Source organism: Hemitrygon akajei, chromosome 8 (genome assembly GCF_048418815.1).
Source record: "Hemitrygon akajei chromosome 8, sHemAka1.3, whole genome shotgun sequence".
Taxonomy (NCBI): domain Eukaryota; kingdom Metazoa; phylum Chordata; class Chondrichthyes; order Myliobatiformes; family Dasyatidae; genus Hemitrygon; species Hemitrygon akajei.
In genome coordinates this window covers 181,208,956-181,235,469 of record NC_133131.1, presented here as the reverse complement: position 1 = coordinate 181,235,469, position 26,514 = coordinate 181,208,956, and the positions used below count along the sequence as shown (strand labels likewise).

At 45.9% G+C, this 26,514-nt stretch overlaps 1 protein-coding gene across 10 annotated transcripts in view; it reads left to right on the top strand.

The window, feature by feature from the left end:
- LOC140732488 (plectin-like) overlaps nt 1–26,514 on the top strand; it is a 384,936-nt gene that overhangs the window by 95,581 nt on the left and 262,841 nt on the right. For 3 of the 10 annotated variants that reach the window (XM_073055235.1, XM_073055234.1, XM_073055233.1), the window contains exon 1: nt 16,896–17,430. The exons of 5 other annotated variants lie outside the window; for them this stretch is intronic. In XM_073055235.1, coding sequence (XP_072911336.1) covers nt 16,911–17,430 — 520 coding nt within the window. In that variant the 5' untranslated portion in view covers nt 16,896–16,910. Of the gene's footprint in view, nt 1–16,895; nt 17,431–21,419; nt 21,700–26,514 lie in introns of those variants that run through there. 2 more of the 10 variants (XM_073055239.1, XM_073055236.1) reach the window with 1 other exon arrangement.

The window sequence follows — 26,514 nt, the reverse complement described above, 5'->3', positions numbered from 1 at the left end:
CAGTGATCATAATATGATTGAATTCATATTGCACTTTGAGAAGGAGAAGCATAAGTCACATTTATCAATTTTGCAATGGAATAAAGGGTATAACAGGTATAAGAGAGGAGCTTGCCCAGGTGGATTGGAGGAGGATACTGGCAGGAATGATGGCAGAGCAGAGATGGCTGAAGTTTCTCAGAATCGTTCACAAGGCACAGGATAGATATATCCCACAGTACAAGTTGTTCTGAAATGCCAGAGGTAGGCAATTGTGGCTGACAAGGGAAGTTTAAGGACAACATAAAAGCCAAGGAAGGACACATAGGTAGCTAAAGTGAGTGAGTTGTTGGATGATTGGGAAGCTTTTATAATCCATCAAAAGCCAAACAAAAAAGCTATTAGAAGGAAAAGGATAAAATATGAGGGCAGACTAGCCAATAATATAAAGCAGGATACCAAAAGATTTTTCAGTTATATAAAGATTAAAAGGGAGGCGAGAGTTGATATTGGACCATTGGAAAATGCTGCTGGTGAGGCAGTAATGGGGGACAAAGAATTGGCAGATTAATTTAATGGGTACTTTGCATCTGTCATCACTGTCCCAAGACACTAGCAGTGTGCCAGAGGTCCGTGAGTGTCAGGGAGCAGGAGTGAGTAATATTGCTATTACAAAGGAGAAAGTGCTAATCAAACTCAAGTGTCTTAAGTCACCTGAACCAGATGGACTGCACTGCAGAGTCCTGAGAGAGGTTACTGAAGAGATAACGGATGCATTGGTCATGATCTTTCATGAATCATGTGATTCTGGCATGGTTCCAGAGGACTGGAAGATTGCAAATGTCACTCCAAAAGAAAAGAAACTGGATAAAGTACCCCATGCAAGGTCTTTTGAGAAAGTGAGGAGGCATGGGATCCAAGGGGCATTGCTTTGTGGTTCCAGAACTAGCTTGCCCACAGAAGGCAAAGAGTGGTTGTAGGCGGGTCATATTCTGCATGGAGGTCGGTGACCGGTGGTGTGCCTCAGGGATTTGTTCTGGGACCCTTATTCTTTATGATTTTTATGAATAACCTGGATGAGGAATTGGAGGGATGGGTTAGCAAGTTTGCTGATAACACAAAGGTTGGGGGTGTTGTGGATAGTGTAGAGGGCTGCTAGAGGTTGCAGCGGGACATTGATAAGATGCAAATCTGGGTTATGAAGTGGCACATGGAGATCAACCCAGAAATGTGTGAAGTGGTTCATTTTGGTAGGTCAAATATGATGGCAGAATATAGTATTAATGGTAAGACTGTTAGCAGTGTGGAGGATCAGAGGGATCTTGGGGTCCGAGTCCATAGGACGCTCAAAGCAGCTGCGCAGGTTGACTCTGTGGTTAAGAAGGAATACAGTGTATTGGCCTTCATCAATCGTGGAATTGAATTTAGGAGCCGAGAAGTAATGTTGCAGTTATATAGGACCCTGGTCAGACCCCACTTGGAGTACTGTGCTCAGTTCTGGTCGCCTCACTACAGGAAGGATGTAGAAACCATGTAAATCTCCTCTGCATCCTTTCCAAGGATGGTGCCTGGATTGGGTAGCATACCTTATGAGAATAGGTTGAGTGAACTCGGCCATTTCTCCTTGGAGCGATGGAGGATGAGAGCTTGGGAATAGGTACAGAGGAGGTGTCAGGGGTAAGGTTTTTACACAGAGTGATGAGTGTGTGGAATGGGCTGCCAGCAATGGTGGTGGAGGCAGATACGATAGGGTCTTTTAAGAGACTTTTGGATAGGTACATGGAGCTTAGAAAAATAGAAGGCTATGGGTAACCCTAGTAATTTCTAAGGTAGGGACATATTCAGCACAACTTTGTGGGCCAAAGGGCCTATATTGTGCTGTAGGTTTTCTATGCTTCTATGAAATTATAGGCCAGTTAGCTAAACTTCAGTGGTTGGGAAAGTGTTGGAGTCTATTATTCAGGATAAGGTTTCAGGTACTTGGAGACTAATGATAAAATAAGTCAAAGTCAGCATGGTTTCTGTCAAGGGAAATCTTGCCTGACAAATATTTTAGAGTTCTTCGAGGAAGTAACAGGCAGGGTGGATAAAGGAGAGGTAGTGGATGCCATTTACTTGGATTTTCAGATGTTTGATAAGTTGCCACACATGAGGCTGCTTAACATGATAAAATCCTATGTATGGCATTACTGGAAAGATACTGGCATGGATAGTGGAATGGCTGACAGGTAAATAAGCAATGAGTGGAAATAAAATGGGGCCTTTTCTGATTGGCTGCCGGTGACTTGTGGTGTTCCTCAGGGGTCAGTATTGGAACCGCTACTTTTGACATTGTCAGTGATTTGGATAATGAAATTGAAAGCTTTGTGGCAAAGTTTTTGGATGATATAAAGATAGGAGGAGGGGTAATTAGTGCTGAGGAAGCAACACGATTGCAGCAGGACAGACAAATTGAAGAATGAGTAAAAAGTGGCAAATGGAATACAATGTTGGAAAATGAATGATGATGCATTTTGGTAAAACAAACAGTAGTAAGGACTATTAACTAAATGTGGAGAAGGTTCAAGCATCAGTGGTGCAGAAGGACTCCCTGAAGGTTAATTTACAGGTTGAGTCGCTGGTAAAGAAGGCCAATGCAATGCTGGTAGTTATTTTCAAGAGGAATAGAAAATGCAAGGAAGGAGATAATGCTGAGCCTTTATAAGACACTGGTCAGGCTGCGCTTGGAGTATTGTCAACAGTTTTGGGCCCCAGAACGGATGTGTTGTCATTGGAGAGAGTCCAGAGGAGGTTCACGAAGATGTATCTGAAATGAACCAGTTAACATATGAGGAGGCAGCTCTGGGCCAGTACTCACTGGAATTTAGAAGAATGTGGGGGGTTCTCATGTTGAAAGGACTGGATAGAGTGGATATGGAGAGGATGTTTCCTATATTGTGTGTATTGAGAACTAGAGGGCACAGCCTCAAAATTGAGGGACGAACCTTTGGAACAGAGGTAAGGAGCAATTTTTTTTAGCCAGAGAGTAGTGAACCTGTGGAATTCTCTGCCACAGACTGCAGTGGAGGCCAAGTCCATACATATATTTAAAGCAGAAGTTGATAGTTTCTTGTTAGGTCAGGGCATCAAAGGATACGGTGAGAAGGCAAGTGTTTGAGGTTGATTGGGATCTGGGATCAGCCATGATGGAATGGCGGAGCAGACTCGATGGGGTGAGTGGCCTAATCCTACTCCTGAATCTAATGGTCATGGACTTCCCTGCTTTATTCCTCTCACAGTTTCCACGCTTTACCCCTCTCACACTTTCACACTTCCCCCATTTCCCCATCACCCAGCCCATTTCCCATCTCCCAACCCGTTTCCCACTCATTTCCCTCTCTCTAATCCTCTTTCCCTCTCTCTAATCCTCTTTCCCCCTCTCTCCTATCCCCTTTTCCCCTCTCCCACCCCTTTTCACTTTCACCCACATCATTTCCTCCCTTCCCCTTTTCTGTTTCCCTCCCTCAAACCCTTTCCCCAAACCCTTCCCCCCTCAAACCCTTCCCCCTCTCAAACCCTTCCCCCTCTCAAACCCTTCCCCCTCTCAAACCCCGCCCCCTCTCAAACCCCGCCCCCTCTCAAACCCCTTCCCCCTCTCAAACCTCTTCCTCCCCTCAAACCCTACCCCCCTCAAACCCCTCCCCCCTCTCAAACCCCTTCCTCCTTCTCCCTTCTCCAACCACCTTCCTCACTCTCCAACCCTCTACCTCATTCTCCAATACCATTCTTCCCTCTCCCATCCCATTTCCCATTCTCCCACCCATTTCCCACTTGCCCATCCGGTTTACCCCTTTTTCCCTCTTTCACCATGCTTCCCCTATACCCATCTCGCACCAGGTTTTCCCCCAGACACTGTTCCCCCTCTCCCATTATGTTTCCATTTCCCACTCCATTTCCTTCCTCACACCCCATTCCCCCTCACCATGTTCCTCCCCCACCCTATTTCCCCCCTTACCCATCCCATTTCTCTTATCCCACCCCATGTCCCCTTTGGACTTACCCCAGTTCCTACTTTCTCCTTTTGGACCCCATTTCCCTTCTTTGCCCATCTCCCACTCCCCCTCTCCCACCCTGTTTGCTCCACTAAACCCCTTTTCAACCCCGTTTACTACTCTCCCACCCATTTATTACTCTCCCACCCATTTATTACTCTCCCACCCATTTATTACTCTCCCATCCCATTTATTACTCTCCCATCCCATTTACCACTCTCCTACCCCATTTACCACTCTCCCATTCTGTTTACCACTCTCCTACCCTATTTACTACTCTTCCACCCCATTTATTACTCTCCCATCCCATTTACCACTCTCCCACCCCAGTTCCTCCTCTCACCCAATTTATTCCATTACCCTATTACCCCCTTTCTGACAGCTTTCCCCCTACTCCCACCCCACTTACCAGACTCCCACCCCATTTACCACTCTCTCACCCCATTTCCTGCACTCCCACCACATTTCCTCCTTTCCCCTGTTGCACACCATTTCCCCTCTCCCATCCCCCTTCCCCCTCTCCAACCCACTTTCTCCCTTCCCCCACCCCATTTCTCCTCTCTCTCTCCATGTTCCTCCCTCCCTCTCTGTTTCCACCCTCTCTCCCTTTTCCCCCTCCCACCCCTTTCACCCCTCTCCCACTCCATTTCCTCCTTTCTCCTACTCCATTTCCTCCCTTCTCCCACTCCATTTCCTCCTTTCCAACCCTGTTTACTACCCTCCCACCCATTTATTACTCTCCCATCCCAGGTTCGTCAGGCAGGATTTTCCCAGAAGGAAACTATGCCAGAGTTCAATGATTTCTGAATGATCATTTCTAATGCCACCACAATCTTCAACGCTACTTTTTTCAGAAACCTAGGATGCAGTTCATCTGGTCTGGGTGACTTGTGTACCTGTAGGTCTTTGTGCGCCTTCTCTCTTGTAATAGTAACTGCACCCACTTCTCTTCCTTCACACCCTTCAACATCAGGCATTCTGCTAGTGTCTTCCACAATGAAGACTGATGCAAAGTACTTATTTTGTTCATCTGCCATCTCTTTGTTTCCACGTTATTATTTCTCTTGCCTAATTTTCTAGTGGTCTTATATCCACTCTCATTTCTCTCTTATTTTTAACGTACTTGAAAAAAGTCATTATTTGCCAGCTTGCTTTCATATTTCATCCTTTCCCTTCTAATAATTCTTTTAGTTGCTCTCTGTAGGTTTTTTTTTAAAACAGACAGACAGACATACTTTATTGATCCCGAGGGAAATTGGGTTTTGTTACAGCCGCACCAACCAAGAATAGTGTAGAAATATAGCAATATAAAACCATAAATAATTAAATAATAATAAGTTAATCTTGCCAAGTGGAAATAAGTCCAGAACCAGCCCATTGGCTCAGGGTGTCTGACACTCCTAGGGAGGAGTTGTAAAGTTTGATGGCCACAGGTAGGAATGACTTCCTATGACGCTCAGTGTTACATCTTGGTGGAATGAGTCTCTGGCTGAATGTACTCCTGTGCCTAACCAGTACATTATAGAGTGGATGGGAGTCATTGTCTAAGATGGCATGCAACTTGGACAGCATCCTCTTTTCAGACACCACCATCAGAGAGTCCAGTTCCATCCCCACAACATCACTGGCCTTACAAATGATTTTGTTGATTCGGTTGGTGTCTGCTACCCTCAGACTGCTGCCCCAGCACACAACAGCAAACATGATAGCACTGGCCACCACAACCTCATAGAATATCCTCAGCATTGTCCGGCAGATGTTAAAGGACCTCAGTCTCCTCAGGAAATAGAGACTTCACAATCCTCAATCTTCCCACTAATTTTTGCTTTGTTGTATGCCCTTTCCTTTGCTTTTACAACAGCTATGACTCCTCTTGTTAGCCATGGTTGTACTGTTTTACCATTTCTTCATTTTTGGAATACATGTATCCTGCACCTTCTTCATTTTTCCCAGCAACACGTGCCATTGCTGCTCTGCTGTCAACCCTGCAGGCAGCTCCCTCCGATTTACTCTGACCAACTTCTCTCTCATACCACTGTAATTTTCCTTACTCCACCGAAATACTGCTACATCAGACTTTACTTTCTCCCTATCAAATTTCAAATTGAACTTAATCATATTGTGATCACTGGATCCTTAGGTTTCTTTTACCTTAAACTTCCTAATCACCTCCAGTTCATTACATAACATCCAAACCAGTATAGCTGATTCCATAAGCTCAATGACAAATTCCTCTCAAAAGCTATCTCTTGGGAATTCAACAAACTCACTCTCTTGAGATCCATTACCAATCTGATTTTCCCAGTCGATCTGCATGTTAAAATCTCCCATGACTACCATAACATTGCTCTTTTGACTCGCCTTTTTTATTTCCTGTTGTAATCTGTGGTCCACCTCCCAGCCACTGTTGGGAGGCCCGTACGTATATAACTGCCATCAGGGTCCTTTTACCCTTGCAGTTTCTTCATTCAACCCACAAGGATTCAACATCTTCCGATCCTATGTCACATTTTTCTACTGATATGATGCCATTCTTTACCAGTGGAGCCACACCATCCCCACTGCCTACCTTCCTATCCCTCTGATACAACGTGTAACATTGGACCTTCACCTCCCAACTACAACCATCCTTCAGCCACTCTTCAGTGATGGCTTCAACATCATACTTGGCAATCTGTAATGCAACAAAATCATCCACCTTATTTCTTATACTATGTGCACTTAGATACAACACCTTGAGTACCGTATTTGCTATCCTTTATGATTCTGCATCCCTAATGTTTTGATACTCAGCCTATTAGCTGCAACTTAAGTCCCATCAATTGCCTGTCCTTCCTGACAGTCAGACTGCACAATATCTTTACTTTTTTACCATCTGTGCTATCATGAGTCCCTTCACTCCAGTTCCACTCCCCTGCCATGTTAGTTTAAACCCTCCCCAACAGCTCTAACAAACCTGCCCACAAGAATATTGGTCCCCCATAGGTTCAGGTGCAACCCGTCACTTTTGGACAGATGATACCTTCCCCAAAAGAGATTTGAATGATCCAAGAACCTGAAGCCCTGCCCCCTGCGGTAGCTTCTCATCCATGCATTTATCTGCCAAATCATCCTTTGGAGTAATTGGTGACACAGGACAAGGTAAGGCAAAATTAGCATGGTTTCCTTAAGGGAAAACTTGCCTGAAAAACCTATTGGAATTCTTTGAGGAGATTACACGTATGATAGATAAAGGGGGATGCAGTGGATGTGCCACACGAGACTGCTTACTGGGTGCAGAGCCCATTGCATCACAGGAAATTTTCTGGTATGGTTAGAGTATTGGCTAATTGGTAGGAGGCAGTGAGTGGGAGTAAAAGGATCCTTTTCTGATTGGCTGCCAGTGATTAGTGGTGTTCCGCTGGGGTCGGTGTTGGGACTGCTTCTTTTAATGTTGTATATCAATGATTTAGATTTTTGTGCACTTTATGCGGTCCTGTGTAGGTCTGTAGTTTAGTGTAGCTTTCTCTGTGTTTTTTTTTTACTTAGTTCAGTCTAGTTTTTGTACTGTGTCATGTAACACCATGGTCCTGAAAAACGTTGTCTCATTTTTACTATGTACTGTACCAGCAGTTATGGTCAAAATGACAATAAAAGTGACTTGATTTGACTTGGAATAAGTGGGTTTGTTGCCAAGTTAGCAAATGATATAAAGATTGGTGGAGGGGCAGGTAGTGTTGAGGAAACAGGTAGGATGCAGAAGGACATAGACAGATTAGCAGAATGGGCAAGAAAGTGGCAAATGAAATACAATGTTGGAAAATGCATGGTCATGCACTTTGGTAGTAGAAATAAATGTGCAGACTATTTTCTAAATGAGGAGATAATCCAAACATCTGAGATGCAAAGGGACTTCTGCAGAACACCCTAAAGTTTAACTTGCAGATTGAGTTAGTGGTAAGGAAGACAAGTACAATGTTAGCATTCATTTCAAGAGTTCTTGAATAGAAGAGCAGGGATGCAATGCTGAGGCCTTACCTCGAGTATTGTGAACTGTTTTGGGCTCCTCATCTGAGAAAAGATGTGCTGGCATTGGAGAGGGTCCAGAGGTGGTTCACAAGGATGGTTCTGGGAATGAGAGTGTTGTCATACCTGGAATGATTGACAGCTCTGTGTCTGTACTCGCTGGAATTTAGAAGGATGAAGGTGGATCTCATTGAAACCTTTTGAATGTTGAAAGGCCTAAACAGAGTAGATGTGGAAAGGACTCTTCCCATGGTGGGGGAGTCTGGGACAAGAGAGCACAGCCTCAGGATAGAAGGATGTCCATTTAAAACAGAGATGTGGAGAAATTTCTTAAGCCAGAGGGTGGTGAAGTTGTGGGTTTTGCTACCACATGCAGCTGTGAAGGCCAGGTGGCTGGGAGCGTTTAAGGTGGAGATTTATAAATTGTTGATTGAATTATTGTGCCATCAAAGGTTACGGGGAGAAGGCCGGCGAGTGGGGCTGAGAAGGGGAAAAATGGATCAGCCATGATGGAATGGAGGAGATGACTCAACGGGCTATTGGTCTAATTCTGCTCATGTGTCTTATCTTATGGAATAAAGGCCTTTTCTGGGTGGTTATGGTATTTCTCAGCAGTCAGTATTGGAATCGCTGCTTGTCAATGATTTAGATAATGAAATTGATGGCTTTGTGGCAAAGTTTGCGGATAATACAAAGATAGGTGGGGGTGTAGGTAGTGCTGAAGAAGCAATGTGACTGCAGGAGGACTTAGACAAATTGAAAGAATGGGCAATAAAGTGGCAGATGGAATACGGTGTTGGGAAATGTATGATAATGGATTTTGCTAAAAGGAACAATAGTGGGACTATTATCTAAATGGGGAGGAAATACAAACATCAGAGGTGCAAAGGGACTTCGGAGTCTTCGTGCAAGACTCCCAGCAGGTTAATTCACAGGTTGAATCTTTGGTCAAGAAGGCAATGTTGGAATTTATTTCAAGGGGCATAGAATATAAAAACGAAGATAATGCTGAAGCGATAGATTCTGGCATTGTGCTGGATGACTGGAAAATTGCAAATGTTACTCCACTATTTAAGAAGGGTGGGAAACAGCAGAAAGGAAGCTATACACCTGTTAGCCTGACATTAGTCCTTGGGAAGTTGTTGGAATCGATTATTAGGGATGAGATTATGGAGTGCCTGGAGGCACATGACAAGATAGGCCAAAGCCAGCATGGTTTCTTGAAAGGAAAATCCTGCCTGACAAACCTACTGAAATTATTTGAGGAAATTAGTGGCAGTGTAGACAAAGGAGATGCAGTAGACATGGTGTACTTGGATTTTCAGAAGGCCTTTGACAAGGTGCCACACATGAGGCTGCTTAGCAAGATAAGAGCCCATGGAATTACAGGAAAGTTAGTAGCATGGGTGGAACATTGGCTGGTCGGCAGAAAACAGAGAGTGGAAATAAAGGGATCCTAATCTGGCTGGCTGCTGGTTACCAGTGAAGTTCCTCAGGGGCTGGTGTTGGGACCGCTGCTTTTTACGATGTATGTCAATGATTTGGACCACAGTATTAAAGGATTTGTGGCTAAATATACCAATGATACAAAGATAGGTGGATGAGCGGGTAGTGTTGAGGAAACATAGGGCCTGAAGAGAGACTTAGATAGTTTAGGGGAATGGGCAAAGAAGTGGCAACTGAAATACAATGTTGGAAAGTGTGTGGTCATGCACTTTGGTGAAAGAAATAAATGGGCAGACTATTATTTTAGATGGGGAGAGAATTCAAAATGCAGATATACAAAGGGACTTGGGTGTCCTTGTGCAGGATACCTTAAAGGTTAACCTCCAGGTTGAGTCGATGATGAAGAAGGCAAATGCAATGTTGGCATTCATTTCTAGAGGTATAGATTATAAGAGCAGGGATGTGATGTTGCAGCACTATAAGGCACTTGTGAGAACACACTTGGAGTATTGTGTGCAGTTTTGGCCTCCTTATTTTAGAAAGGATATACTGACATTGGAGAGGGTTCAGAGAAGATTCACAAGAATGATTCCAGGAATGAAAGGGTTACCGTATGAGGGACGTCTGGCAGCTCTTGGGTTGTATTCCCTGGAGTTCAGGAGAATGAGGGGGGATCTCACAGAAACATTCTGAATGTTAAAAGGCTTAAACAGCTTAGATATGGCAAATGTTATTTCCCATGGTAGGGGATTCTAGGACAAGTGGGCACAACTTCAGGATTGAAGGACGTCCATTTAGAACTGAGATACGGAGAAATTACTTTAGTCAGAGGGTGGTAAATTTGTGGAATTTGTTGCCGCGAGCGGCTGTGGAGGCCAAGTCATTGGGTGCATTTAAGGCAGAGATAGATAGGTTCTTGATTAGCCAGGGCATCAAAGGGTATGGGGTGAAGGCAGGGGAGTGGGGATGAGTGGAAGACTTGGATCAGCCCATGATGGAATGGTGGAGTAGACTCAATGGGCCAAATGGCTTACTTCTGCTCCTATATCTTATGGTGAGAGGGCGGGTGTATGGGGTTGTATGGGATCTGGGAACAGCCATGATGAAATGGGGGAGCAGACGCAATGGTGTGAATGGCCTAATTCTGTTCCTATGTCTTATGGTCTTTTCCCTCTCCCACACCATCTCTTCCCTTCCCCCTCCCCATCCCTGTTTGTCCCTATCCCCCAACTCCTCCCATCCCCCTCTCCCATCCTATTACTCTCTCTCTCACCCCATCTCTTACCTTCTCCTCTCCCACCCCATATCTTCCCTCCCCCCTCTCCCTCCCTGTTTATCCCTATCCCCCATCTCCTCCCTTCCCCCCTCCTATCCCATTTCCCCCTCTCCTATCCTATTACTCTCTCTCCCACCCCACTTCCTCCCTTCCTCCTCTCCCATCCCGTAAACCCTGGTGATGTGAGTCCTCTACCTTCTTATTGATGGTAGCAGCGATAAGAGAGCATGGCCTGGGTGGTGGGGGTTCCTGATGATGGATGCTATTTTCCTGCAGCAGCGCTCTATGTAGATGTGCTCAATGGTAGGGAGGGTTCTACCCATGATTGATTGGGCTGTATCCACTACATTTTTGTTGGATTTTCCAATGAAGGGCATTGATGTTTCCATACAAGGCTGTGATACAGTCAATCAATGTACTCTCCACCACACACCAAGACGTTCATCAAAGTTTTAGATGCCATGCGAATCTTCGCAAACTTCTATGGAAGTAGCGGTGCTACCATGCTTTCTTCATAATTGCACTTGCATGCCAGGCCCAGCATAGGTCCTCTGAAATGATAAGAGCAGGGAATTTAAAGTTGCTGACCCTCTCCACCTCTGATTTCCCAACTGGGACTGGCTCATGGGTCAATGGTTTCCTCCCCATAAAGTAGTAAAATGGATTCAAATGGATTCAACAGTGGCTGGATGGGAGATGCCAGAGAGTAGTGGTGGATAACTGTTCGTCAGGTTGGAGACCGGTGACTAGTGGTGTGCCTTAGGGATCTGTACTGGGTCCAATGTTATTTGTCATATACGTTAATGATCTGGATGATGGGGTAGTAAATTGGATTAGTAAGTATGCAGATGATACTAAGATTGGTGGCGTTGTGAATAATGAGGTAGGTTTTCAAAGCTTGCAGAGAGATTTAGGCCAGTTAGAAGAGTGGGCTGAAAGATGGCAGATGGAGTTTAATGCTGGTAAGTGTGAGGTGCTACATTTTGGTCGGACTAATCAAAATAGGACATACATGGTAAATGGTAGGGCATTGTGGAATGCAGTAGAACAGAGTGATCTAGGAATAATGATGCATAGTTCCCCGAAGGTGGAATCTCATGTGGATAGGGTGGTGAAGAAAGCTTTTGGTATGCTGGCCTTTATAAATCAGAGCATTAAGTATAGGAGTTGGGATGTAATGTTAAAATTGTACAAGGCATTGGTAAGGCCAAATTTGGAGTATTGTGTACAGTTCTGGTCACCGAATTATAGGAAAGATGTCAACAAATTAGAGAGAGTACAGAGGAGATTTACTCGAACGTTACGTGGGTTTCAGCACCTGATTTACAGAGAAAGGTTGAACAAGTTAGTTCTTTATTCTTTGGAGCGTAGAAGGTTGAGGGGAGACTTGATAAGAGGTATATAAAATTGTGGGGGGGATAGATAGAGTTGATGTGGACAGGCTTTTTCCATTGAGAGTAGGGGAGATTCAAACAAGAGGACATGAGTTGAAAGTTAGGGGGCAAAAATTTAGGGGTAACACGAGGGGGAATTTCTTTACTTAGAGAGTGGTAGCTGTGTGGAACGAGCTTCCAGTAGAAGTGGTAGAAGCAGGTTCAATATTGTCATTTAAAAAAAAATTGTATAGGTATATGGACAGGAAAGGAATGGAGGGTTATGGGCTGAGTGCAGGTCGGTGGGACTAGGTGAGAGTAAACATTCAGCACAGACTAGAAGGGCCGAGATGGCCTGTTTCCGTGCTGTAATTGTTATATGGTTATAAGTCAGTAATCAGCTCCTTGGTCTTGCTGACATTCAGTAAGAGGTTGTTGTTGAGGAAGTTGAGGATCAAACTGCACAAGGAGGTATTGAGGTCAAGGTCTTCAAGCTTATTTAGTTTTGAGGGGATGATTGAGAGTAGATAACTGGGGGACAAAGAAATGGTAGATGAAGTTAATTAATGTTTTGCACCAGTCTTCACTGTGGTAGACACTAGAGGTATGACAGAAATGTGAATGTGTCAGTGGGCAAAAGTGAGTGTCATTACTATTACTAAGGAGAAGGTGCTTGGGAAGCTGAAAGATCAAAAGGTAGATAATTCACCTCAACCAGATGGTGTACACCCCAATGTTCTGAAAGTGGTGGCTGAAAAGTTTGTGGGCGCATTTGTAACGACCTTTCAAGAATCAATAGATTCTGGAATGGTTCCAGCAGATTGGAAAATTGTAAGTGTCACTCCACATGTTAAGAAGGGAGAGATGAAGAAGAAAGGAAATTATAGAGCAGTTAGTCTGACCTCAGGTGCTGGAAAGATGTTTGAGTTGATTGTTAAGGATGTGGTTCAGTGGTACTTGGAGGCACATAGTAAAATAGGTCAAAGTCAGCATGGTTTCCTCAACAATAGTTTCTTGCCTGACGAATCTGTTTGATTTCTTTGAAGAAACAACAAGCAGGATAGACAGAGGAGAATCGGTGGATGTTGTATAATTGGACTTTCAGAAGGCCTTTGACAAGGTGCCACACATGAGGCTACTTAACAAGATAAGAGCCTATGGTAACACATGGAAGATATTAGCATGGATAGAAGATTGGCTGGCAGGAAGCAAAGAGTGGGATTAAAGGGAGCCTTTTCTGGTTGACTGCTGGTGACTAGAGATGTTGGGAAGGATTCTTTTTATGTTATATGTCAGTGACCTAGTTGACAGAATTGATGGCAAGTTTGAGGATAATATGAAGATAGGTGTAGCGGCAGGTGGTGTTGAGGAAGAAGGGAGTCTGCAGAAGGACTTAGACAGATTGTGAGAATGGGCAAAGAAATGGCAGGTGGAATACAGTGTGGGGAAGTATATGGTCACGCACTTCGGTAGAAGGAATAAAAATGTAGACTATTTTACTAAATGGGGAGAAAATTAAAAAATCAGAGGTGTAGATGGACTTGGGAGTCCTTTTGCAGGATTCCCAAAAGGTTAATTTGCAGGTTGAGTTGGTGGTGAGGAAGGCAAATGCAATGTTAGCATTCAGTTTGACAGGACTAAAATGTAAGAGCAAGAATGTAATGCTGAGGCTTTATAAGGCAGTTTCATAAACAGTTTTGGGCCCCTTATCTATGTAAAGATGTTGCGGTCATTGAGGAGGTTCACGAGAGTGATTCCAGGACTGAAAGTGTAATGAGTGTATGAGGAGTGTTTGATGGCTCTGGCCTTTTACTCATTGGAGTTTAGAAGAATGAGGGGGGAATCTCATTGATACCTATCTAATGTTGAAAGGCATAGATAGAGTGGATGTGAAGAGAATGTTTCCTATAGTTGATGAGCCTAGAACCACTGGGCAGAGTCTCAGAAAAAAGGTACATCCATTTAGAACAAACATGAGGAATTTCTTCAGCCAGAGGGTAGTGAATCTGTGGAATTCATTACCACAGCCAGCTGTGGAGGCCAAATCATTGGGTATATTTAAAGTGGAGGTTGATAGGTTCTTAAAGGTTATGGGGAGAAGGCAGCAGAATGGGGCAGACAGGGATAATAAATCAGCCATGATGGAATGGCGGAGGACACTTGATAGGCTGAGTGTCTTAATTCTGCTCCTGTGTCTTACGGTCTTATGATATGGGCTAAACACAAGCAAATAAGACTAGGTTGAATGGGAATGGAAAAGGTCCTAAAGAAGGTGCTCGACCCAAAACGTTGACTGTTTACTCTTTTCTATAGATGCTGCCTGACCTACTGAGTTCCTCCAGCATTTTGTGTGTGTTGCTTTAGATGGGAATGGGACGAGGTTGGGTGGGAATGGGTGTAGGTCAGATGGGAAGGCCTTTGACAAGGTGCCACACATGAGACTGCTTACCAGTTTAAGAGCCAATGGCATTACAGGAAAGTTACTGGCATGGTTAGAGCATTGGCTGATTGGTAGGAGGCAGCGAGTGGGAATAAAAGGATCCCTTTCTGGTTGGCCGCTAGTGACTAGTGGAGTTCCACAAGGGTCAGTGTTGGGACCGCTTCTTTTTATGCTGTATATCAATGATTTAGATGATGGAATAGATGGTTTTGTTGCCAAGTTTGCAGATGATACGAAGATTGGTAGAGGGGCAGATAGTGTTGAGGAAACAGGTAGGCTGTAGAAGGTCTTAGTCAGATTAGGAGAATGGGCAAGAGAATGGCAAATGAAATACAATGTTGAAATACAATATGGTCATGCACTTCTGTAGTAGAAATAAATGTGCAAACTAATTTCTAAATGGGCAGAAAATTTAAAAATCTGAGATACAAGGAGACTTGGGAGTCCTTGTGCAGAACACCCGGAAGGTTAATTTGCAGGTTGAGTTGGTGGTGAGGAAGGCAAATGCAATGTTAGCAATCATTTTAAGAGATCTGGAATACAAGGGCAAGGATGTGATGCTGAGGCTTTTTAAGGCACTGGTGAAGCCTCACCTTGATTATTGTGAACAATTTTCATCTAAGAAAAGATGTGCTGACACTGAAGAGTATTCAGAGGAAGTTCACAAGGATGGTTTCGAGAATGAAAGGGTTATCGTACGAGGAGGTACGTTTGATAGCTCTGGGTCTGTACTCGCTGGAATTCAGAAGGATGAGGGGGATCACATTGAAACCTTTTGAATGTTGAAAGGTCTAGACAGAGTAGATGTGGAAAGGATTTTTCCCTTGGTGGGAGAGTCTAGGACAAGAGGGCACAGCCTTATGATAGAGGGGCATCCATTTAAAACAGAGATGCAGAGAAATTTGTTTAGCCAGAGGGTGGTGAATTTGTGGAATTTATTACCATAGGCAGCTGTGGAGACTAGGTTGTTGGGTGTATTTAAGGCAGAGCTTGATAGATCGTTGATTGGACACGGCCTCAAAGGTTATGGGGAGAAGGCTGGGGAGTGGGGCTGAGGAGGGGAAAAAGGATCAGCCATGATTGAATTGTGTAGCAGACTTGATGGGCCAAATGGCCAGATTCTGCTTCCATGTCTTATGGAATGGGACTAGGTTAGATGAGAATGTTGGTCGGCATTGAATAGTTGGGCCAAAGGACCTTTGATACAATAAATGCGGTGCTAGGCATGTGATGGAGCATGGTGCAGAGTGTCACAGTGCAGCCTGTTTGAAGTGACAATAATTGAAGGGTTTAGATGTTCAGGAGGGTTAGGGGTTTGGTGGGTTGTCAGCAGTAGTGGGACCCGGGCTTTCTTCAGCCTGGTTGTCTGGGCTAATGTGGAGAAGGAGTGAGTGAACTGTCTCCTAATTAAGGGTTATTCTGCTGCTGTTCCTCTCCCTCCCTGTGCCCACTCCTCCGGAACTTCGCCCCCCCCCCTCACCCTGTCCCTTGAGGGTCACTGAGCCCCTGTCCACCTCTCACAGACCTGCTTGGCACTGGGTCACTGATGATGACAGTGACCTGGGTGGGTGGAGTGTGTAGAGTGTTGTGGGAGTAGTGTTTTGTAGGGTGTGGTGGAGTGGGTTTGATTGGGTGCTGTTGGATGTTGTGGGAGTACAGTGTTGTCTGTGTGGGGGGGATGTCAGTGGGATTATGTTGGGGTGTGTTGGGAGCCTTACCCAGGGAGGCTCTGGTTCGAGTTACAATTCCCACAATGACAGGATTATTCTGGACTTTGAAATACCAGTGTTAAATCAGGAGCAGAGCATGCTCCTCCCGTGCACACCGCCTTTTATAGGTGCTGTTTGTCCTGTGGGCTCGGAGGGAATCTGGGATATGTTTGTATGTCTTTGAGCGAGTGGTGAGTGCAGGTTGGGGTATGTGTGTGTGTGTGTGTCAGTGGGGGAGGGGGGTAGTGTAGTGTATCGGGGATGCATCTGGGGAAAGGGTGGTGTCCCAGCTGACAGGCCTGAGGACACATCACTCCCTCCCACACAGCCAGCAGTGACTTTGGCTCCTGGCCAACCTCGTGCTCCCACTGCTGGGCTTGTCTCTGTCTCTGTGACGACATTCCCTCAGATCCTGATTCACCGCCTGGCCAACCTCCAGACACAGAACTGAGCTGTCAGTGTGTGGCTGCTTTCCTGCTCTCCCTCCTGCCCATTCACTGCCTCAGCCAGCCGGCGTGAACTAAACAGACCCCAGGGTGTCTGCTGTCCAGTCCCACTGCGAGGCTGATTCCCCTGAGCTCTCCACTGACCCTGACCCTTTGCTGACTCTCCCCCTCCTGACCCTGGCTGATCCACAGCTTGCCCCACACCATGGTTGCAGGCATGTTGATGCCCTTGCCCCAGCTGAGGGCTATCTATGAGGTGCTACTGAGGGACGGAGTGTTGGTGGCCCAGGACACCCGCTGCCCTCGCTCTCAGCACCCCGAGGTGCACGGTGTCTCCAACCTGCAGGTGCTACGTGCACTGGGCTCCCTGCGTTCCCGTGGCCTGGTCCGCGAGACCTTCACCTGGAGGCATCACTACTGGTACCTGACTGAGGAGGGCTTGGTCTTCCTACAGCAATACCTCCACCTCCCACCTCATGTCATTCCAGTCCCACTGCAGCCCATACCCAGGGCCAGACTCCGAGGCCGCATGCCAGGACCTCAGCTCTCGCACCAGCCTGCATCCCGTATCAGCCTCACCCGGCCTGCTCCCTCCCCCACTCAGTCAACTCCCTCCTCCTCCTCCTCCTCCCTTGGCCGGCATGACAACCAGGAGTACCGGCCACTCAACCAGCTGAGAGAGAAAGGGTCCCCGCAGGGGCCAAGGCTCGACAGGACTCTGCCAGGTTAGCACTGACCCTGATTGCATGTTGCCACACCCCCTCTGTGCATGTGATGTGCTCACCTACCTCTCCATTCTCCCCTCCCCTCTCTCCCCTCCCCTCTCTCTCTCCCCTCCGCTCTCTCTCTCCCTCCTCCCCATTTCCCCTCTCCCTCAACCCTGTCCACCTCCCCCTCCCGACTTTCCCCTCCTCTTCTTTCTCCCCACTCTTTCTCTCCCTTCTACTGATCTCTAACCTCCATTTCTTTTCCTTGATTCCCTTTCACACGTTCTGTTCCCCACCCCCCAAGTACCATATGTGGAACCCTGCTCCGAGCTATGAGCTGGTGGTGGTTTGGTTAGTGAGGGGTGGCCAGAGCGTGGAGTTAGCTAAGAAGGTGATTACAGGGCTTTTGTATGTGTGTGTGTGTGTATGTACGTGTCTGTGTTCCGGGTGTTGGGGGATGGAATTGCGAACCTGCTGACTACATACACAGTCTGATTGGTGGGCTTTTCAGTCTGTGTGTACATGTATCATGGTAGTGTGCATATCAATGTGCATGTATATGAGGACAGTAATTGGTGTCTAGTGCCTCTTCCTGTTTTGGAGAGGGTCTTCAAATGCTGGTGGTCCCTAGCTGGCCTCAGTCTGGACACTGACAGGAAGCTGAGCCTGTCTGTGCACCAGAGGGTGGACACGTTTGCTTTCAGGGCATTTATAGGGGTTTTATCTAATAATAAGGATGGTCAGTCTGTAATAATGATGATTTATTTATTTTGAATTTGCAGTTTATCTTTAGTACATTGATTGTTTTTCATTGATTCTGTTGAATCTTTGTTCTACTGTGATTGCCTGCATCAAAATGAATCTCAGAGTTGTATATGGTGATATATACGTACTTTGATAATAAATTTATTTTGAATGTTGAAGTACAAAGGGCAGAAAGACCATTCAGAGAGTTCCTGCTGACTGTGCCATTGGGGTGGAGATCCAGTCTGTCACGTCACACCCTCCCATGGAGTCATTGGGTGAGACACCCAGCCAACCAGAGTAGAAACCTTGGGTGTTACCAGTGATGCCCAGATCCGGAAACTTAATAAAATAAAAACTGGGTGAACAGGTGGCTGTTTGACATTGAGGAACGGGGAAGTGTTGTAGGGAGACTGAGGAGAGATGACACAGGAACAGGGCTGGGGGAATATGCAGTGTTCACTCAGGGGCAGGACAGGTCAGGAGGTGCAGAAGGAGACACACAAGGTTCCAGAGGACCTACCTAGACTAATCCCTTCTGCCTACACAACGTCCATATGCCTCTGTACATCCATGTACCTATCTAAACCCTCTCGAATGTCTCTATATGGAGAACTTTATAAACCATAGGATCAGCCTCAGTAAGAGGCCTGTATACAGCTGTACACACAAAATGCTAGAGGAATTCAGCAGGCCAGGCGGCGAGGCCTGCTGCCTTACCTGCTGAGTTCCTCCAGCACTTTGTGTGTGTTGCTTGGATTTCCAGCAACTGCAGATTTTCTCTTGATTCTGTATGCAGTTGTGCTGACTCACTTTGGGGGAAGGTTTGCACGTCTTGGAGAGAGTGCAGAGAGATACCAGCCACCCTGTACTCCCCAGAACTACACTCTAATATTGTGTGGGACCAAGCAAGATTTTACACAGCCCAGCATTTCCAAATGTGTCTCGACGATCGCTCTTCACTAGACTTCACTGTGCCGTAGTGCTCTATAATCACAGCCTGCGACAGTTCTTCAGTGCTCATGAGGAATGTAAAATCAAATGAGAGGTGACTGTGTGACGTGTTTGCATGCAGAGAGGGTTCCATGTGACCATACTCAGAGTAGGGCATGTAAGTCGTTGGCAGTCGGGGACACATGTAATCGTGCGCAGACAAGGGTCCACATAACGTACTCAGAGTAGGAGATGTAAGTCATAGACATATCTGGGCCCATACAACCGTACGCAGAGTGGAAGATGTGAATCGTACACAGCGGGGGAAGTGTGTAGTCATGTCCAGACTGCTGTCTGTGCAGCCATACACAGAATATAGCCCACATATCCTCATGCAGACAAGGGCTTGCTTAACCATACATAGAGTTGAAAATGTGAGTTGTGCACTGAGTGTGACCTGTAAGGTCATGCGCAAATTGGGATCCATGTAGTCATGCACAGAGAGGGTCCACATAACTGTACAGACAGGGGTCCATGTATTTCTATGCAGAGAAGGTTCTGTGTAACTGTATACAGACAGGTGTCTGTGTAATCATACGCAGCAAGGGGCTTTGCCTAATCAAGCACAGAGTATATGATGTGAGTCATTTCCCACAACTGTTGTAAGGCCAATCGGCCTGACATTGCTGTACTGATCCTACAAACCATCAACGCCTTGTGTCAGAGGGGTTAATTTCAAAGGAGAGGTTCGAAACAAGTCTTTTTACTCAGTGAGTGGTGGGTGCCTGGAATGTTCTGAACAGATAGTACAATGATATCTTGTGTAGAGAATGTGGATCATGTATGGGCAGAGGAGATTTAGTTTAATGGTTATCACACACTTATAATGGGCTAAAGAGCCTGAGCAGTTCAGGAATGTATCAGTGTGTCGGTGAAGTATCGGTGTGTCAAGGTGAGTGTGAGTGGTCACTGTGTCAGGGTGAGTGTGAGGGTATCGGTGTGTTGTGGTGGATGTGATGAGTCACTGTGTGGCTGGGTGAGTGTGAGTGGTCACTGTCACGGTGAGAGTGAGGGGTTACTGTGTTGGGTGAGTGAGGATATCTATGTGTCGGGGTGAGTGAGGATATCTATGTGTCGGGGTGAGTGTGAGGGGTCACCTTTTCGGGGTGAATGTGAGGGTATCGGTGTGTTGGGGTGAGTGTAATGGGTCACTGTGTGGGTGGGTGAGTGTGAGGGTATCTGTGTGTCAGTGTGAGTGTGAGGGAGTCACCTTTTCAGGGTGAATGTGAGGGTATTGGTGTGTCGGGGTAAGTGTGAGCAAATTGTGTGGCTGAGTGTGAGCAGTTGGTGTTTGAGGTTTAGTGTGTCTTGTTTGCTCACTCCAGCCGGATTCAGTGTCAGTGTGTTGCCAAGTCCTTGAGCAGTGCTCTCATGTGCACAGACTTTAATCAGAGGGTATTTATAACCACTGCCCCTCACAGGGGACAACACAGCTCTTGTCTGTGGTCTTCTGTCCTGTATTCGAGCCGCAGCTGGGGGCGGGTGTGTGTACCCCTCTCTCTTTCTCCAGCTCTTTGCCTCCCTCGTCCCTTCCTACTGCCTCCTCATCTGTGGCTTGTAGGCGTCGAGGTGAATGAAGCTAATTCCTGGTAGGTGTATCCATGACCTTGATGCGATGACTATACTTTTCTCGTTTTAAATGGAGTGGGTTGGCATCTGTTTTGAATTTACTGGCAGCAACTAAAGTGCAACTTATCCTAAAATACTCATGTCGCCGCCTCCTGGTCTCCTCTGGCTGGGTGCCAGGGAACTATTGGCGTCTGTGCTGGTTTGGAAGAATAGGTTACTTTGAAAAGGTGACACCTGTAATGAAAACAGGTTATGATCTGTGTGTGAGTGAGAGAAAGAGAGGACAATAAACTCCGTGAAACAGAGCAGCAGGAAAGTTGACCAAAGGGAAGGGAGTTGGAAGAGCGAGATAGGGAGGAGAGGTCAGGGTGAGAGGACAGAAGAGGAGAGGGAGAGACGGGACAGGAGGGGGTAGTGGGGAGAGAGAGAAAGGGAGGAAGAGGGAGAGTCTGTAGTAGACGTAGGGACAATTGCAGGGAGAAAGAGACCGATAGGTAACGAGAGACAGATTGAGATCGAGCTGGGCGGAGGGTGTGGGGAGTTTGCCTTTAACCGTGTGCTATGGTTTGAGTCGACAGCGCACTCTCTGGCTTCAGGCTGACATTGTGCAGTGTTTGGTTTGGGACTGTCGTCAGTCAGTCTCTCCCGTGCTCTCTGTCCTGGGTTATCCTGGATCTACTGCTTTCGTGTGTGGGTTAGTGGCGGGGATTGCCTGTGGACGCTGGACTTGGAGTGAGGGAGGGAGTGACTTTGCTGCATTGCAGACACTGGGCAGGGCCTGTAGTCCCTCTGCAGTCGCCACTCCTCCTGCCGGTGATCCGCCGCTCTAGTCTGGTTCTCTCCGGGCTGTGGAACTCAGACACACCCCTCCCATGCCTCAGGGTTCGACAGGCCGGATCTTGCCCTCTTTGGTGGTAGTGGGACATGTTGTCACTCTGCTGGTGGTCTGGCACTGGAGGAAGAAGCAGAGGCAGAGATCAGGTAAGGAGGGCGGAGGGTGTGTACAGGGTGCTGAGACGAGCTGGGAAGGGCTACCGGCAGCCAATATCAGCTGATTTAAACAAACAGTCGGCATTTAACAAAGGAAATTGAAGCAGTGTGTTGTCCGTCTCCATGGCAACCCGTCGTGCTATCACCAAATGGGACCGGCTTAAAAGGGGTATGTACAGTGGGGACCGCTTAAAAGGGTGATGTACTGTGGAGACTGGCTTAAAATATGTACATTATGGGGACCGGTTTAAAAGGACTATGTATACCATGGGAATACTTAAGAGCTGAATTAGGCCATTCGGCCCTTCGCCAGCTCTGCCATTCCACCATGGCTAATTTATTATCCCTCTCAACCCCATTCTCTTGCCTTCTCCCCATAACCTTTGAGTCCCTGATTAATCAATAACCTATCAACCTATTTGGTAAATATACCAAATGCGATCTGCTTAAAAGTGCTCTATGCTTTGTGAGGACCTGCTTAAAAGGGCTGTTAACATAGTGGGGATGGGGGCTTCTTAAAAGGACGATGCATGCAGTGATTGAAAATCTTTGTGCAGGGGGTGAGTTGTGCTGTGAACAAGTTGGTAACAGAAGGTGAGGTGAGAAGCATAGAACACAGAAAACCTACAGCACAATACAGGCCCTTTGGCCCACAGTGCTGTGCTGAACATGTACTTACCTTAGAAATTACTTCGGGTTACCCAATTCCCTATATTTTACTAAGATCCAGGAGCCTCTTAAAAAACCCTATCGTATCCACCTCCACCACTGTCGCCGGCAGCCCATTCCATGTACTCACCACTCTGCATTTTAAAAAAAACTTATCTCTGACATCTCTTCTGTACTACTTCCAAGCACTTTAAAACTGTGTCTTCTCTGGCTGCTTGTTGGACAAGAGCAGAATAGGGAGTCTCAGGCAGAGTGAAGGAAGGGAAGGAGAGTTGGTGGAGCAGGATGAGAAGTGGTGCAGGATTTGTGTGGCATCTTGTTCTGCCTGGGGATGCAGCCTGAAAGGACAGTGGAAGCGGGTTCAACAGACTTTGTGTGTGAGACTCAGGGATGGGGAAAGTCACAGTCATACAATACAGACCCAGCATGTGCATACAAACCAAGTTGTCTACATGAATTCCTTTTTGCCCACATTTGGCCCATATTTTCTATTGTGTTTAACACATCCAAATGTGTTAAATGTTGTTATTTATTAATTAATTTACAGATTAGAATAAGATCACCCCTCAGCCTCCTTTGCTCCTGAGAAAACAGACCCAGACCATTTAGCCCCTCCAATACCTCAAGCACTTGAGTCCTGGTAACATAATTTTTCTGCACCTTTTCTAGATGGGCACATCATTTGATAATGGGGTGACACAATGCTCCTGATGAAGGGTCTCAGCCTAAAACAATAACTATTTCCCTTCATAGAGGCTGCCTGACCTGTTGAGTTCCTGCAGCATTTCTTGTGTGCTGCTCTAAGCATGGCCTCAATAACACCTTGTACCATTATGCTATGACGTCCTAACTTTGGTACTCAGTGGAGATACAAGAGGGTGCTGATACTGGAATTTGCTCAAAGCGTAGTCTCACAAGCATCTTGTACTGTTTGTGACATGACGTCCCAATTCTAGAACTCAGTTGAGATATAAGGGGGTGCCAATATTGCATTTCAAAGTCATACACAAACGCTGGAGGAACTCAGTGGGTTAGGCAGGAAATGGACAGTTGACATTTTGGATCGAGACCCTTCATCAGGATTTGTTCTGAAAGTGTCAGAAGTGTACCCCATGGTCTCCCACCACCAACCCTGGCAGCCTGTTCACTCACAACTCTGTGTACTAAAGTACTCTGCACATCTCTAAACTGTCCCCTCTCACCTTAAAGGTATGTCCTCTAGTATTTAACATTTCTATCCTGCGAAATAGATATCCACTTGACTACCTTTGTCTCCTCTAATTTTCTAAATGTCTATCAGATCTTCCCTCAGCCTCTGCTGTTTACAGAGAAAACAACCCAAGTTTGTCCAATGTTTTGTAATAGCATATGCCCTTTAAACTAGGCAGCATCCTATGAATCTCTTCTGCTCCCTCACCAAAGCCCTCACATTCTTCCTGTAATGGGGTGACCAGCGCTGCACACAATACTCCAAGGGAGATCTAACCATACGTTTATACAGTCGCAACACGAATTCCTGACTCTTATAATCAATGTCTCAGACTGATGAAAGCAGTTGCTTCTCAGTCTCCTATTTAATCTCTCCCCTTTCACCTTAAACCTCTGCACTTTAGCTCATAATTTCTAAATGCTAGGAGACAAGACTGTGCATGTACCCAATTTATGACCTCTAAGAGATTGGGGACCACATGTAGACATTGGCGGATGATATGGACCATGTGTAGAGTTTGGGGGTGGGGGGAAGAGATACAGACTACATGAAGAGATTGGAGGGGGGATGATATGGACCATGTGCAGAGATTGGGGATACAGACCACGTGCAGAGAATGGGGGATGATACGACCCACGTACAGAGATTGGGGGATGATACGGACCACGTACGGAGATTGGTGGATGATACGGACCACGTACAGAGATTAGGGGATGATACGGACCACGTACAGAGATTGGGGGATGATACAGCCCAAAGCTGCCAAGCGTGCATATGTTAACCCCTTCTTTCCTGGAATTATCTTTGTGAATCTCTTCTGGACTCTCTCCAATCACAACACATACTTTCTGAGAGATGTGGCCCAAAACTGTTGACTACTCCAAGTGTGGCCTGACTAGTCTCTTCTAAAGCCTTAGCATTACCTTCTTGCTTTTATATTCTATTCCCCTTGAAATAAATGTCAACATTGGATTTGCCTTCTTTACCACAGACTCAACCTGTAAATTAACCTTGTGGGAGTCCCTCTGCACTTCTGATGTTTGAACCTTCTCCCCATTTTATTAATAGTCTGCACTATAGTTGCTTTTACCAAAATGCGTTATCATACATTTCCCAACAGGCTATTCCATCAGCCTATTCCACTTTGTCTAAGTTCTGTTGCAATCACATTGCTTCCTCAGCACTGTCTACACCTCCACCTATCTTCATGCCACAAAGCCAGCAATTCCATTATCTAAATCATTGACAAACAGTGTGAAACAGCAGTTCCAGTACCGACCTCTCTGGAACACCACGAGTCACTGGCATCCAAACAGAAAAGGATCCTTTTATTCCCTCTCACTGCCTCCTTCCTACCAATCACCAATGCTCTAACCATGTCAGTAACTTTCCTGAAATACCATGGGCTCTTATCTTGGTAAACAGCCTCATGTGTGGCACCTTGTCAAAGATCTTTTGAAATTTCAATTATCCACTACATCTTCTTTATTTATCCTACTTGTAATCTCAAAGAATTCAGACAGGTTTATCAGGCAAGATTTTACTTTGTCCTATGCTGACTTTGTCCTATCTTGTCCTGTGTTACCAAGTACTCCACAACCTCATCCTTAACAAATGACTCCAACATCTTCCCAAACACTGAAGTCAGGCTAAGTGGTCTATAATTTCCTTTATGCTGCCTTCCTCCTTTCTTGAAGAGTGGAGTGACATCTGCAATTTTCCAGTCCTCTGGCACCATGCCAGAGTCCAACGAGTTTTGAAAGATCATTACTAATGCCTCCACAATCTCCACCACTACCTCTTTCAGAACTATGGACCACGTGCAGAGATTGGTGGTGGGGTGATACAGATCATGTGCAGAGATTGGGATATGGACCGCATGCAGCTGAAGCATTGTGTCAGTGAATGTTCAATCTTTGTGGGTGGAGTTAAGAAACTGCATGGGAGTTAAAAGGAGCAGATAGGGAGACAGATTCTGGAAATTTGTAATAATAACAGGGTTTTTGTGGTGGGAGATTTTAATTTCCCAAATTTTTGATTGGCATCTCCCTAGAGTGAGGGGTTTAGATAGGGTGGAGTTTGTTAGGTGAGGAGAGGCTGTACTTATCTGGTATTGGGAAATAAACCTGGTCAGGTGTCAGGTCTCTCAGTGGGAGAGCATTTTGGAGATAGTGATCACAGTTCTATTTCCTTTACCATAGCACTGGAGAGGTATAGGAACAGACACGTTAGGGAAACATTTAATTGGAGTAAGGAGAAATTTGAGGCTATCAGGCAGAAACTTGGAAGCATAAATTGGAAACAGATGTTCTCAGGGAAACGTATGGAAGAAATGTGGCAAATGTTCAGGGGATATTTGCGTGAGGTTCTGCATAGGTACATTCCAATGAGACAGGGAAAGGATGGTAGGTGATGTACAAAGGCTGTTGTAAGTCTGGACAAGAAAAGAAGAGCTTACAAAAGGTTCAAAAAGCTAGGTAATGATAGAAATCTAGAAGATTATAAGGCTAGCAGGAAGGAGCTTAAGAATGAAATTAGTAGAGCCAGAAGGGGCCATGAGAAGGCCTTGGCAGACAGGATTAAGGAAAACTGCAAGGTATTCTGCAACTATGTGAAAAGCAAGAGTATAAGATGCGAGAGTACAGGACCAATTATGTGTGACAGTGGAAAAGTGTGTATGGAACCGGAGAAGATAGTGGTGGTACTTAATGAATGCTATACTTTGCTTCAGTATTCACTACAGAAAAGAATCTTGGTGATTGTAGGGATGACTTGCAGTGGACTGAAAAGCTTGAACATGCAGATGTTATGGAAGAGGATGTGCTGGAGCTTTTGGAAAGCATCAAGTTGGATAGGTCACCGGGACTGGACTGGATGTCCCAGGCTACTGAGGGATGCGAGGGAGGAGATTGCTGAGTCTCTGGTGA